This window comes from Tursiops truncatus, chromosome 14 (assembly GCF_011762595.2).
Source record: "Tursiops truncatus isolate mTurTru1 chromosome 14, mTurTru1.mat.Y, whole genome shotgun sequence".
Taxonomy (NCBI): domain Eukaryota; kingdom Metazoa; phylum Chordata; class Mammalia; order Artiodactyla; family Delphinidae; genus Tursiops; species Tursiops truncatus.
Genome location: NC_047047.1, coordinates 62,927,315 through 62,941,851, shown reverse-complemented (window position 1 = coordinate 62,941,851; position 14,537 = coordinate 62,927,315). Strand labels below are relative to the sequence as shown.

Here is a 14,537-nt window from a genome sequence, read left to right as displayed (position 1 = left end):
TCCCAAGCAGAATTTTGTAAACTCCGGACCAGAATTAAAACATAAATCTTAGACTACTCTAAGGTCTACTCTTAGGTAGTTATTCTCATTGTACCCTACTTTTATGCAAAAAATAAAATCAAAGAAATTGTTCAGATATCAAGCTAGTATGTGTAGCCCTGAAAAAGGAACATGTCACTTCCTATCATTTTTTACCCCTCCCTCAGCGCATATACTTTATTCCTTTTATTTTGTCAATTTCCCCCCTTACCCCCGTTAAAAATTTAAAATTTTCCTTGACTTTCCTCCTCAATTAACTGGTCATTTTTGTAAGGTTATATGATATTACTGGCAGTATATATATGGAAAGATACATGTATAGGCAGAAGGGCTATAGGAGTTGAGAGGAGGTGAGGGATCGCTGTGGACTGATGCAGCCAGAGATGGGACAGAAGTTAGCTCAGATGTTCACTGATTGATGCAAAGTGAGTAGATGTGCAGGAGGGGAACTAGCTTCACAGGTAGGAGAAAAGCATGAAGAAAGGTGAAGATTTGAGAGTTTACTAAGTGGCTATCCTAATTTGTGCCTAACATGCTGATAACACATCCAGTTTATTGTATGTCCCAGATTTTTACTTTTTTTTTTTTCTTTTTTTTAATTTTTGTCCACACTGCACGGCATATGGGATCTTATTTCCCTGACCAGGGATTGAACCTGCGCCCCCTGCATTAGAAGCTCAGAGTCTTAACCACTGGACCACTAGGGAAGTCCCCAGATTTTTACTTTTTAAATGAAGTGCTATTATTAATAGTTACATTAAAAGAAGTTGGAAGGGGTTTTCATAGACATTCATTTTGTACTTCTGTCTTCAGCCATAGCCTCATCTAGTGTTGTGTTTAATGCATGTGGTGGATGGAGCTCCCACTTTACGATGTGCTATAAAATCTGAAAGGTGGCCAGTAGGAGCCTGTGTCTTTTTTCCCCAATGCTTTCCAGATGCAACTTAACTAACATTGCCCTTTAGAGGACAGTGTGTAGGATGCTTGCTGATAACATCAACTGTGCTCTGAGTGGCTGAGGGCAGCCACCTCCTTCAGGTTTTGGGTGGTGGTAGGAGAAATGTTTGAGCCAATGTCTCTATAAGCCCCTTGGTATATATCAGACACTTGTGTCAAGCTGCAGCCTGTGAGATGCATGATGTTGCCTGGTTACCAGTTGGCAGAATTAGTGGGAAATATGGGGAATTGTAGGCTAGATAGATGTATGGGGAGTAGAGGCAAAGCAGTCCTACCAGAAATAAAAGCACATGGAGAATAGACTGAATTCCCTTGCTGCAGGGGTTTGGTCACTTACTGTATGTTCTAAATGTACCACTATTTCTATATTATATTGCTTGATAACTTTTTATATAGTTTATAGTAAACCCTTTTGGCAGCAATCATCTCCAAAAAGCAAACAAATTTTTAAAATGTGTTTTTAGGGAATAATTAAGAACTTAATTTTCACTTGTCAAGAGAGTAAATAAATGTATTAATATAACTTGTCCAAGATTTAGCTGATATAATTAAATTCCACCTCAGGGGCCGTAATCATATCACTAATCACATGAAAACCAGAAGACCCAAGATTTCTGAAGAAGCATTAGTGTTTATGTCAAAAGTTAGTAGTTGTTGTTGTTGTTGTTGTTTTAATAGGAAGCATGTCCAAAGATGACAATTTAATATGCAGCTGTAGGAGGTGTATTTTCATGTCATTCTGTGAGACTGGACTTTTATCTAGAGCAAATGAAAATGCGCAAAATTAGTTTAGAAAATTAGTTGATACCAAATTTTTTCGTGTGTGTGTGAAAAGTGAGATCATAACTGTTAATGTGCTAGCTCTTAGCAGAAGTAGTTCACTGACAGTTGAATCTGCCAGTTTTATATCAGTGACATCAGATGCTTCAAATAGAAAACTCATTAATTTGGTTCTCACAATGGTTTTAATTTTTTTCACCTAATTATTGGATTCAAAATAAAAGTTTTGGAAATTCACTCTATTAAAGTTGAAACATCTGACATTATTCTGAATGCTATTGTTAAACATCAATGATAAAAGTATTTCTTTTAGTGGTGATAATAAGGATACAAATTTTCATGGAGCATGACAACATGGTAAAAGTAATTCTCTTTTTGAATTAAGAAAACCAGTGGAACAGAAATGTACTTGGAATGGGTTGTAGTGGTGGACATAATATGGTCCAAACGAGCTTCTACCAATGGAAATAAAAACTAGCGGTCGTCATTTACACATACTTTAATATACACTGTTTGGGTAATTAAATTACAAAATTCTTGTGATGTCTGATGTGATGTCTGGTGTTGAATTAAAATAAAATTAGTGTGGCAGTATATACTTTCTCTTGTTGCTGCCCATCACCTAATGCACTATAAAAATGTTTGAGTTTTTTTTTAATAAATTTATTTATTTATTTGTTTGTTTATTTATGGTTGTGTTGGGTCTTTGTTGCTGTGCACGGGCTTTCCCTAGTTGCAGTGAGCAGGGGCTACTCTTCATTGCGGTGCGCGGGCTTCTCATTGTCATGGCTTTTCTTGTTGCGGAGCACGGGCTCTAGTTGTACAGGCTTCAGTAGTTGTGGCATGTGGGCTCAGTAGTTGTGGCTTTCAGGCTCTAGAGCTCAGGCTCAGTAGTTGTGGTGCACGGGCCCAGCTGCTCCGTGGCATGTGGGATCTTCCCGGGCCAGGGCTCGAACCTGTGTCCCTTGCATTGGCAGGCAGATTCTTAACCACTGTGCCACTAGGGAAGCCCTGTTAGAGTTTTTTGAAGAATTTTTTAATAAATCAATTTAAGTGTCCTATAATGATAGGAACTTTTTTTTTTTTAAGGAGTCTTTCGTTTGGGCTGCATTGTGTTCAAAATCAATTGGAAATCTTTTATGTATTCAATTAACGGAGTTCAAAAAAATTTCAGCTTTTACAACTTTTACTAGATTGTAATTATTGAAAGCAAACTTTCAAACAGGAAGACATTGAAATTTATCTTGAAGAGGAACAATGAGAGTTTAAATCGTGTACAGGATTTAATTTAATAATGTATAATTTTACTTTTGAATATCCCTACTGTGTTAGTCTGCTAAGGGCTGACTGATACTACAGACTGGGTGGTTTAAACCACTGTGGGAATTAATTTTTTCACAGTTCTGGAAGCTAGAAGTCCAAGATCAAGGTGCCTTCAGGGTTGGTTTCTGGTGAGGTCTTTTCCTTGCTTTTAGACAGCTACCTTTTCACTGTCTCCTCACATGGCCTTTTCTCTGTTCATGTGTAGAGAGAGCTCCAGTGTCTTTTCTTCTTCTTCAAAGGATACCAGTCCTGTCGGATTAGGGCCTCACCATTATGACCTCATTTAACCTTAATTATCTCCTTAAAGGCCCTATCTCCAAATACAGTCACACTGCGGGTTGAGCTTCAACATATGATTTTTTTTTTTTTTTTTTTCCTTTCTGCGGTACGCGGGCCTCTCACTGTTGTGGCCTCTCCCATTGCGGAGCACAGGCTCCGGACGCGCAGGCTCAGTGGCCATGGCTCACGGGCCCAGCCGCTCCGCAACATGTGGGATCCTCCCAGACTGGGGCATGAACCCGTGTCCCCCGCATTGGCAGGCGGACTCTCAAACACTGCGCCACCAGGGAATCCCCAACATATGAATTTTGAGAGGGATACAGTTCAGTCTGTAACATCTACCTAGGAGGAATCTTTTCTTTGTAACCTTTTGTTATGAAACTTTCAATTATACAAAATATATACTAGCAGAGACCAGAATAAAGAGTCCCCTCCCATGTGCCTATGAACCAGCTTCAACAGTTACTAACTCATGACTGGGCCTGTTTCATCTATATTTCCCCACTCCATCCCATATTATTTTGAAACAAACCCAATACATCATTTCATTTTTAAATGTTTCAGTATGTATCTCTAAAAAAATAAGGACTTAAAAAAATAACCAAGTACCATTGTTCTTAAGATATCAATAATAATTTGCCAAAGCTTTTGATTTTAACAGAATAAATTTATATTCTATTCTAGAGTAGAATGTAATTGAGAAGGCCTATAATTTATAAATTTGTAAGTTTGATGAAACCTACAAAGAATCATAAATTTGATGAATTATTTGATGAATTTTGTCCTGTTAAAAATATTTGTTGAAGAAAGGTACTCTAAATGGAGGCCAAAAGACAGGACCAAAGAAAAATATTTATAAGCTTCAGTATTAACAAAACTAGAATTCAGAATATCCTTTGTTTAGCAGCAGTTGCTCTGAGCTTCCTAGTTATCTCAGTACATTAAAAAAAAATTTTCCCGGCTTTGTTGAGATATAATTGACATATTGTATAATTGACATATTGTGTAAGGTATACAACGTGGTAAGATTTGATGCATGTATATATTGTGAAATGATTACCACAGGAGCATTAGTTAACACCTCTGTCACCTCATCTCTGTCACCTTTGTGTGTGTGTGATGATAATATTTAAGATCTACTCTTTTAGCAATTTTCAAGTATATAATACAGTATTGTTAACTATAGTCACCATACTGTATGTTAGATCCCCAGAACTTATTTATCTTATAACTGGAAGTTTGTATGCTTTGACCAACATCTCCCCACTTTCCCCCACCCCCAACTCCTGGCAACAACCATTCTGCTATTTCTATGAGTTTGGCTTTTTTAGATTCCACATACAAGTGAGAGCATATGGTATTTGTCTTTCTCTGTGTAACTTATTTCACTTAGCAAAATGCTCTCAAAGTTCATCCATTTTGTTGCCAAAGGCAAGATTTCCTTCTTTTTCATGGCTGAATAATATTTCACACAGTGTGTACACACACTCACACAATTTCTTTATACATTCATCTATTGACAGACAGTTTGTTTACATGTCTCAGCTATTGTGAATAATGCTACAGTGAACATGAGGGTGCAGATATCTCTTCGAGGAGTGATTTCATTTCCTTCAGCTATATACTCAGCAGTGAGATTGCTGGATCATACGGTGGTTCTATTTTTAATTTTTCCTCAATACATTTAGAAAGAATATTTTCTCAGCTAAAATTATTATGACCTACAAAGAGTCAATCAAAAGTTTTAACAATTTTAAATGTACTAACGATAAATTTGACAATTAACAATAAAGAATAACTTTGAAGTAGACAGTAGGCACTTTTATGAAAAAATTAAAAGTACTAAGATACTGAAAAAATTATCAGAAAATATCAATGACATGGTATTAGAATTAGATATGACTAAGGAACTGATTAGAGGATATGAATATCTGCTAAGAAAAATTGATTTTAATTCTGTAATATATTAGAGAAATATGCAAATGTCACAAATATATAGCTTGCTTAATATTCCTTTTGTTATTTTTAAATTTCAGATAATCAGAATTTACAAATTTTTAATATATTTTATTCAATAAATAATTTTACTTTTGAAAATGGTTTTCAAATAGAACCGTCTTTAGGTCCCCTGTTATATTAGTAGTAAAACCAATTTGACAATCAGTAGTTTGTTGGTCAATAAATAAGGTCTTTTTAAGGTCCTATAATTTTAATGATTTTTTAATGCCTTGTTTCATTTTTTTAAATGTTGCAGTTTGAACAGTACATTATGTGGTTGCCTCACTAAGCATTATCAAGATCCTGCTGTGAACCAGACACGGATGTGGGAATGAACCGGGCTGTGTCAGCCTATCAGCAGAGAGCAGAGAGTTTCCACTGGGAAATGATATGGACAGAACTAGTTTGTGAAGGGCCTTAAGTGCCTTTCTTCAGGATTAGTAACCCTTACAGATATGGAAGTCTGTTGTGGTTTTGAATAAAAGAGTGATATGACAAAAGTGACATTCTAGGAAGTTTAAATAAGGGATGAATGTCATGGATGAGTGATCAGTGGCTTTAGCAGTGAGGATGGAAAGATAGAACAGGTTGAAGCTCATTATAAAGGAAAATTTTCTGGGCCTTATTCACTGGATTGGCAGCATTGAGGGAGAGTTCGGGATCTGAGAACATGCCAGTTTTCTCAGTTGTTTGGTTAAAAAGGAAATGTCCCTATTGATAGATACAGAGAATTCAGGAGGAAGAGAAAGTATCTTTGGTAGGGGAAGATGATGTGTTTTGGGTGTTGAATATGAAGAGATGTTGCCGTGTCGAAGTAGAGAGGGCTCACAGTCCAGTGAAAGGCAGTCCAAGCCTGAAACCTAGGAGTGAGGCCAAGAACTGAGCTTGCAGATTGGGGCTTTTCTGTGGAAGTAAGGTGAATCCATGCAAGTGAATGAACTCTTGACAGAAAACTGTGTTGGAAGAGAACACGAGGCAAAATCTTGAACTTCGGGCATCTCCTGGGGTTGGAGGAAGATAGAGGAAGTAGCACCAGTGAAATATGATTCAAACAAAATATATCAGAGTCTTGGTCAGAGGGATAGAAGGACCCCAAAGAAGGGAGTCATGGAAACTAAAGGAAGAACGAGTATCCGTAAGAAATGTCACGTGTAGTGATAAAGTCTAAAGAGAGCTAAGAAGAGTTTATTGGATTTGGAGCTCACTAATGACCTTCAGAACCAGCTTCAGGAGGCAAAAGAGTGTGTGGCAGCTGAGGAAATGGACATAACATCCATAGACTGTTGTTTTTAGGAGCATGTCAAGGAAATGAGAGTCAAAATGTAGAGTGTTGTACCAAGGGGCAGAAGAGTCAAGTAACACTGTTCAAGATACTGGAGACCTTTATGTGGTTGAATCCAGTGAGTGAAGGAGAGATTGAATGTTATAGAGAGAGATGGGTTGCTAACCTAGGGAATGTCATTCTAGGAAGGAGTGAAATGAGAAGAGATGAAGGCATTAGCTCTGGAAACAGAATAATGTTTCCAACGAAACAGGAAAGAAGATGAGAGCATTAATATTATAATAGCAGTTTCTGTTTATTAAGCATCTTCTATAGTGTAAGCTAGAATATAAGTGTAAATGAACTGTTTATAAAATCACTGTGAGGTATTGGGGGAGGGGTTACGAAAGAATTGTGTTGAGATGTGGCCTCTTGCTCTCCTGTGGTTTATATGGGCTAAATGGAGAGAAGAGGCAGAAGTAACTTTTCCTGTGACCAAGGGGTAGAGTAAATAGACGCCATGCTTTGGGTGCCTAGTGATGGCGTGATGAAAAGTAGGTAAGGCCTGATGGAGATGTCACGAACTAAGAGGAGTGGTTGGGATTTAGATAGGAGGCAAAAATTAGGAAAATAGTTTCGGGAAAGGAGACTAGCAGATGCAAAAATCAAGCATGTAGCAAGCAAAGGTTTCTTGGTAGCGGTAGGTTTTGACTATTTATTCTTTTTTTTTTTTTTTTTTTTTTTGCGGTACGCAGGCCTCTCACTGTTGTGGCCTCTCCCGTTGCGGAGCACAGGCTCAGGACTCACAGGCTCAGCGGCCATGGCTCACGGGCCCAACCACTCCGCAGCATGTGGGATCTTCCCGGACCGGGGCACGAACCCGTGTCCATCGGCAGGCGGACTCCCAACCACTGCGCCACCACGGAAGTCCTGACTATTTCTTCTTAAATTCAGTTGTAATAATAATTCTAGCAGCCAACGTTGAGTATTTACTAGGTGCCAGGTACTATTCTAAGCATTTTGCATACAGTTTTAATCCTCAGCCCAATCCCCAAGGTACTTACTGTTATTGCCCTCATTTCACAGGTGAGGAAATAGGGGGTTAATTAATTTACATGAGATCCCACAGCTTATGAGGTGTGGCGCTGGGATCGGGGTGGGGCTTTCTGATTTCAGAGCACTTACTCTTAACCTGTTCATTGTTTTGCCTCTAGAGGATGTTGTCTTATTTAGGAAGGAATGGCAGATTTGGCTGAGGTCAAGTTAGATGTTATGGAAAGCCTTGAATACAAGACTGTCGGGTTTGAACGTTTTTCTTTAATACATAACCATTGGGGCTTTTGTCAGGAGCAAAGTGAAGTTGTAACTTTGATGTAATGGGACAGTCCAGCACATGACAGTGGGTGACTCTCTGCGAGACCAGGGAGTTTTAGAGGAATCAAGGCAACCTTTCCCTGCCCGTGCTATATGTAAGACTGGACTTCCACGATGTAGTACTCTGATAGAATTGTTAATTAACCTGAGAACTTTTGTTCTTCTTTGATTTGTAGGGGTCAACTTTTTCTCTTTCATTTCAGTTTTTGAAAGAAGAAATGTTTTTATTGGAAATGGAGTTAGAGTTTCTGTTGTGCACTTGTGTTACTGTGGTGGGGAGGTTCGAGGATTGGAGCTTACATTCCAGTGGAGAAGAGAATAACCATATGCGAATAATATGTAGAGAAAAAAGAGATTCTTTCTCTTTTGTTCTTCCTTTCTCATATTGGTAAGCAATAAAAAAATGAAACTCTTAAGGTCTAACTTGCATAACTGCCAAGAAATACGAGCACTGTGATAACATCTGGGCTGTAGCTGGGACTAAGGGGTAGAGGGGAGGGCAGAGCTCTGCGGCCATAGACCTGACTCTGAATCCTAGTAATCCCAAGGTAAATCACTTCATCTTTCTGAGCTTCAGTTTCCTCATTTGTAAAGTGGAGATATAATCCCTATCTCAATTTGCTGTTGGGAAAGTTAGAGCCAATATGTATAAAGTATCTAGCATATTTCCTGGCCCATAGTAAGTTCTCAGTTGACGTGGAGTTTTCTGTCCTGCCCATTGCAGTGTGGTAGAAAATCATTGTTACCCCATTATCTGTAGCCTAAAGATAGGGAGGTATATCTAACAGGAGAGTTTCATGCAGATGATGTGTAAACACCCATGTTACCTCACATGTGAATTCTCTGGAAAGAGCAGGCAAATAGAAGAACCAGTGGTAACCAAGTCTAGGACAGGAATAAGAGGAGGACACTAAACAATTAATACCCTTTCTAGTAGAAGAAAAAAAGTGTGTATAAAATTCAGTTGCTCTTGTAGTTTAAAAGAAGACACTGACATAGAGGAAACTTTTGAGAGAGAGGGAGAAGCTGGTAGGTTAAGACTTGTGTTTCCTTAGGGAGGAGAACATAGTATTTAATAGTAAATGAGAAATTTGGTTACGAAAGAGTTGGTGGTGCACATTTTTAAAAACTATGAGCAGCAAGCATCATTTTAGGAAAAGATATTAGCAGACAGCATTGATAGCTCTCTTGGATTTGGCTTGGGTCACTTCCTGTTTAACGAAGCCGCATTCAACAACTTATCTGCATTTGGGGTCATGGGAATGAGTCAGGGGTATAGAAAGGAAAGAATGGAGAATGTAGCTTGGCTTCAGGATTCAGTTATAATGTGTTACACTTTATTATATGGGACATCAGAAAAATTCAGTCAATCCTGTAAGGAAAATTAGTAAAAAAAAACAAAAGTGAAGCTACTGATTATTCATTCATTCTGCAGAAGCCTTGAGGAGGAAGGAAATTTGAATAGTAGGCTCATAATTTAAGAAAGAAAATTGTAATACATAAGTAAATGACACCTATTGCAGATGTGCTTTAAATACCCTTGTAAAAATTAACTTTTAAAAGTAATCCATGCCCACTGTCCAGTGGTACTTAGTGTTCAACTTCTATTTTAATTATTAAGGTTTAGTAAGTATTGCAGTTACTCTCTTCATCACATGTATTGCACACCAGAAACCAGGAACCATTGTGTGGCTTTAGGCAAATCATTTCTTTTCTAGGCCTCATTTTCCTCACCGCCTCTTTTCATTGATTTCTAAGCCTGTAATTGAACTGATTTCCTCCTAGTTTGTCAACCCTGCTGATTCTAAGTATTCTATTTGCATCATCAGTGTACTTGTTCTGCCACTAGATGGCATTAATGTACCTTTGAACCCTGTCACCTCCAGGTTTTCAGAATCTGAGGTCTGAAGGAGCCTTGGAATTTTTGCTTAATCCACCCCCCCACCCCCCTATTTAACAACTGGGGAACTAAGACTCAGAGGTTAAGTGACATGGCCAAGGTCATACAGTACCTTAGAACCTCCTGAGTCCCAGTCATTTATCTTTCCCTCTATTGCACTGTTTCTGTAGGGGGCTTTTGAGGGAAATTCAAAGAGAGATCATGTTTTCAACCATTCCTGCTTTTTGATAATTATCTTTAAAATAATTTAAAACCATTCTTCAAGTGCATATATCATCATATTAAAGATAAATAGTTGGTCTGCTTTTGTGTTTCTGTACTGGCTCCCTCAGAGGAAAAAGCTAGACTGTCAGCTTCTAAAGATCACTGCGCTGCCTACAGCTTGCCTGCCTTCACAATTTGCCTTGGAAATAAGCTTCACAGAAACCTCCACCAGAGCTTCTCTGTCAGATGATTACCTTTCTCCATCCTTGCCCAGTCCCTTGGTAAGAGATTTGCCTTTCAGCTCTTTCCTCCAACCGAACAGCCATCGATTCTTCTGCTTCATCTTTTTCCACTTGCCTAATCCAGAGAGCTTTTGGAGGGGGGAATTAGATGATGCCCTGGTTCTTAAAAAATTGGTCTCCTGGGTTTTTCCAGCACATGTTAATTGGACTCTTTCCTTCCCCCCAACACCCCGCCCTCTCTACTGGTGACAAGGATGGCACTGCCGTAAATCACGGCTGTGTGTGGGGCAGACGGTGTAGCGGGGGGCGGCATGGTCACGTGGAGATGATGTGGGCTCTGGAGTCACACTGACTGGGCCTCGAATCTCCTCTTTTGCTGACTGCCTCTGGTCCATGGTCACCTCTTTAATGAGGGTGATATTTACTGCCTCACAAGGCTGTTGTGAGGAATAGATGAGGTTAATGTGTGGAAAGCTCACAGTATCAGTGCTTGGCAAACATTGTAGGTGCTCATTAAGTGCTAATTATTCTGGTTGCTGTTGTATGAAGGGGACAGCAGTGACTATAGTATATGAAGAGTTGGAGCCTAAGGGAGGGTGTCAGCCAGAGGAGCTAGTTTCTTCAATGGAGAAAAAAGGGAGGGATGCAGATATGCCAGGGTCTGTCTCAGTGTTTTGGAGAAATAGTGTAGAAGTGTGCCGCCCAGTACGGTAGCCACGAGCCACATGTGGCGGTTGAGCACTTGAAGTGTGGCTGGTCCAAATTGAGATGCTGTAAGCGTAGGACACACATCAGGTTTCAAAGACGTCATACGAGAAAAATGAACATAAAATATCTCGATAATTTTGTATATTGATAACATGTTGAAATGATACTATTTTGGATATGTAGAGTTAAATAAAATATGTTATTAACATTTATTTCACCCATTTCTTTTTACTTTCTAAAATAGCTACTAGCAAATGTAATGAGGCTAGCATTATATTTCTATCTGATAACATTGGACTAGAAGATAGAGACCTTTGGTACTCAACCATATACAACTTTAATTTGGGGAATCATGTGAGTTTTCTTTTTTTTTGAAGCTTCTTTTGATTTTTTTTTCTTTTATGATGTTCTGTTCTTCAGAGCATGACCATCCTAAATCAAGATGCCAGTGAGGATAATATAGATTAAGTAATAGTTTAAAATGAAGAGTAAGAGGCACTGAATATTCTCCTTAGTCCGCCAAATTCCAAAGACCTCAATTGAGATGCAGGGATGAATGCAGTTTTGATGGTTTAATGGGTCAGCCAGAGCAGTTAGAAGATCCTAGAGTTTTTGTTTTTTTTTAAGCCATTTCATGATTTCAAAGAATAGGTTGTGTACAGAAGTCATCTCCCATCATAATTATATGTTATCAGTAGATGAAAACCTACTAGCAGTTAATGATTCTAGAATTTTCTTTCAGACACAAATTAAAAAGCAATTACACAAATTACCAAGAGCGAAAAGAGAATCATAATACTATATATTAAATTGCCATCTGCCTGGTTTTCATCAAATTTATTTTGGTTTTAGGACATTGGTTACAAAATATTGACTTGCTTTAAAAACCTAAAGATCAACAGTAATCTCATCACCAGCTTGTGTTAGAGCTGTGAGATAATTGCTAATTTCAGACGTTTGTAACCTTTGTTTTTTCAGGTGGATTGAAAAATAAAGTTCTTTATTTACATCTTAAATTTACACTTGTTGTTTTTTATAACACATGTGAAATAGTTTTGTGGGGAGTTTGTCCTTTGCTGATGCAGGAAGCAAGCAGGGCACGTGCATTTTGAGAACTTTGAGGGCAATTCTCATTTTTCTTGATTTAGTCCCAGAATGAGGTATACCTCATTCCAAGTAAACTTGCTGCCATGATTTATTGGGGTATAAGATGCTGTCAGTTGTAAGAGGCACATGTAAGTGCCACCTTGTATAGAAAGTTGAATGCTGCCAATAAAACTCTGATCAGCTGTGGGTTATTAAGATGCATCTATTGCAGAGATGTTAAATGGAAAAAAAAAGTGTACCTTATAAATGATGAAATATAATACACAGATTTTGAAACTTTCAACTAGGTTAAAAGTAAGAGAGCTTGTTTTATATGTTGTTTTATACGTTAGTATCAGACCCTCCCCAAATGAGTCACGTTTAGTGAGTATGGAACTCTTTTCAGTTAATTCTGTAAATAACCAGACAAAAGCAAAGTGTAATGAGCTAATTTTTAAGTTGCTAGAGTCCCTTGATTGAGAAAAGTGAACTTCTAACTTTATTTCCACCTAGTACCTCTGCATCTCCCCCACCCCCCCAAACACACAGCCACCCCGTTTCTAGCCATTACCTATACCTCTAACAAAATCTCTTCTCTTAAAGGCTCCTCATAGCAGTTATTTATAGCCTCTTGTGAATTCAAGGCAAAGTGTTAAATTGCCCAAGGATGTTTGCTTTCTAAGCCTTATCTCTAATTATGGGCTAAAAATCTATATCTGCTTAAAGAAATTTCAGGCCTCAACTAGCCATATGGAACAAGTTTTGTAGGAATGGCAGGGGGAGGAGGGATATAGGGGCAGCTTCCTACTTGCCTCTGTGGAAGGCTATGGACAGATAACAGAGCACCTCATTTCCTTTCCCACCCTAAAGTGTTCAACCAAGTCTGTCTGCTGGCTTACTGCCTTTGTACTGGAAGTCAAAGAAAGTAAGAAAGTAAACTGCATTCTGCTGCTGGCCTTACTAACTATATCTAAAAGGAAAGCAAAGTTGTAATAGCTGCATTTCTGACTAATTTCATTGAATTTTTATCAGTCTTATCTTCCTTTTGACAGAGGCTATTGAATTTTAAGGAAACCCTGTGATGTAAAGAATTCTTTTGTGATTTCAATAGCTACTTCCTAATTTACCTGTTTTCTACATCTCTAAGTTTACAAATCATACTGACTTAAGTCAGGCTTTCCTCTGTGAATGACTCTTTGGTAATCCAGATTCTCAGCCTGCTTTTTCTAAATTATTTTGGGCATACCTAAACAGATACATGCTAGGGCAATTTGGCTCTTGGTTAAACTGCAGAAGTACTTGTGGTCTAACTTGAAGATGGAAGCAAAAATTTTTCCTCTCAAGTTTGTAATACATTCATCAGTTGTGAACCTGCTGATGCTCTGTATACTTTCTACATAGTTACATAGATGCTCAGTAAAAATGTTAGATTAATCCCACATTTATAATATCAGGGCTTGTCAACAGAGCTGTCCATTGCTTTCATGGAGTTGGTTAACACAAAAAATGGTCTTTCTCGGTAAAAGACGTGCAGTGATATTGCACGTGCTTTCAGTGTTGTATTAGCTTCGAAAATTATATGGAAAAATGCCATCTCCATTGCTAAGTTTCCTACATTTAAACTAATATAAAATGTAAGCCAAATTATAGCTCTACATTCTTTATAGTAGTGTAGTGTGTTTGTTGATAGTATCTTAAATGATTTTCAGGTTAATTCTATAAATGTCTATGTGTTTGAATGACTTTGTCTTTTGGTCTTTGCAGCTCGGGGTGTGGTTTTCTCTGGGCTGTGCCTATCTGGCCTTGGAAGACTATGGAGGTTCAGCAAGGGCATTTCAGCGCTGTGTGACTCTAGAACCTGACGTAAGTTTGTTTGTTCTTCTTTCCTTATTACAGCTTTTTGGTACTCTTTAAGTTATTTGAATTGTACTGCAGTTCAGAACAGGAATTCCTATGGGTCTGTAGTTTCAGTTATGTAAGATGAGTACACCTAAAATTTTTAAAAAGGGTGATCTCATGTTGAGTGTTCTTATCACAGTAAGAAAAGAGAGCGAGAGAGAGAGAAAGCGGCAAAAAGATTCAAACTTTGTATTATTTTATGTCAAAAAAAAAGAAGAACACCAATTCCTTTTGTGGTGGAGGAAGGTATCTCTTTGGCAGAAGGTCACACCCTAAGTTATATGAGTTATAAATATAGAAATAAGTTTCTTCTCGTAATAGCTAAGTTATTCATTGTTTTGTTTAGAAAATAGTTTTGGTAGAACAGTTTTTTAGTTAAAAATATACTTTGCTGAGTATACAGCAAAGTGTCACATATATTTTGTTGCTCACCAGCATGTGCTGCCTATGTTAATTGCACTATTAGAAAGTTCTTTTAGTCTATAAA

The 14,537-nt window shown here is 38.1% G+C and overlaps 1 protein-coding gene across 9 annotated transcripts in view; it reads left to right on the top strand.

Annotated features, from left to right (window-relative positions):
- The window catches only part of TTC27 (tetratricopeptide repeat domain 27), a 183,913-nt gene that overhangs the window by 135,849 nt on the left and 33,527 nt on the right, over positions 1-14,537 (top strand). For 7 of the 9 annotated variants that reach the window (XR_012325753.1, XR_012325754.1, XM_033838751.2 and 4 more), the window contains 2 exons: positions 10,244-10,396; positions 13,916-14,014. Coding sequence is in view for 7 of the 9 variants with exons in the window: in XM_033838751.2 (XP_033694642.1) it covers positions 10,244-10,396; positions 13,916-14,014 (252 nt within the window). In the remaining 2 variants the exon portion in view is untranslated. Of the gene's footprint in view, positions 1-7,392; positions 7,759-10,243; positions 10,397-13,915; positions 14,015-14,537 lie in introns of those variants that run through there. The other 2 variants (XM_019942897.3, XM_073791459.1) reach the window with 2 other exon arrangements.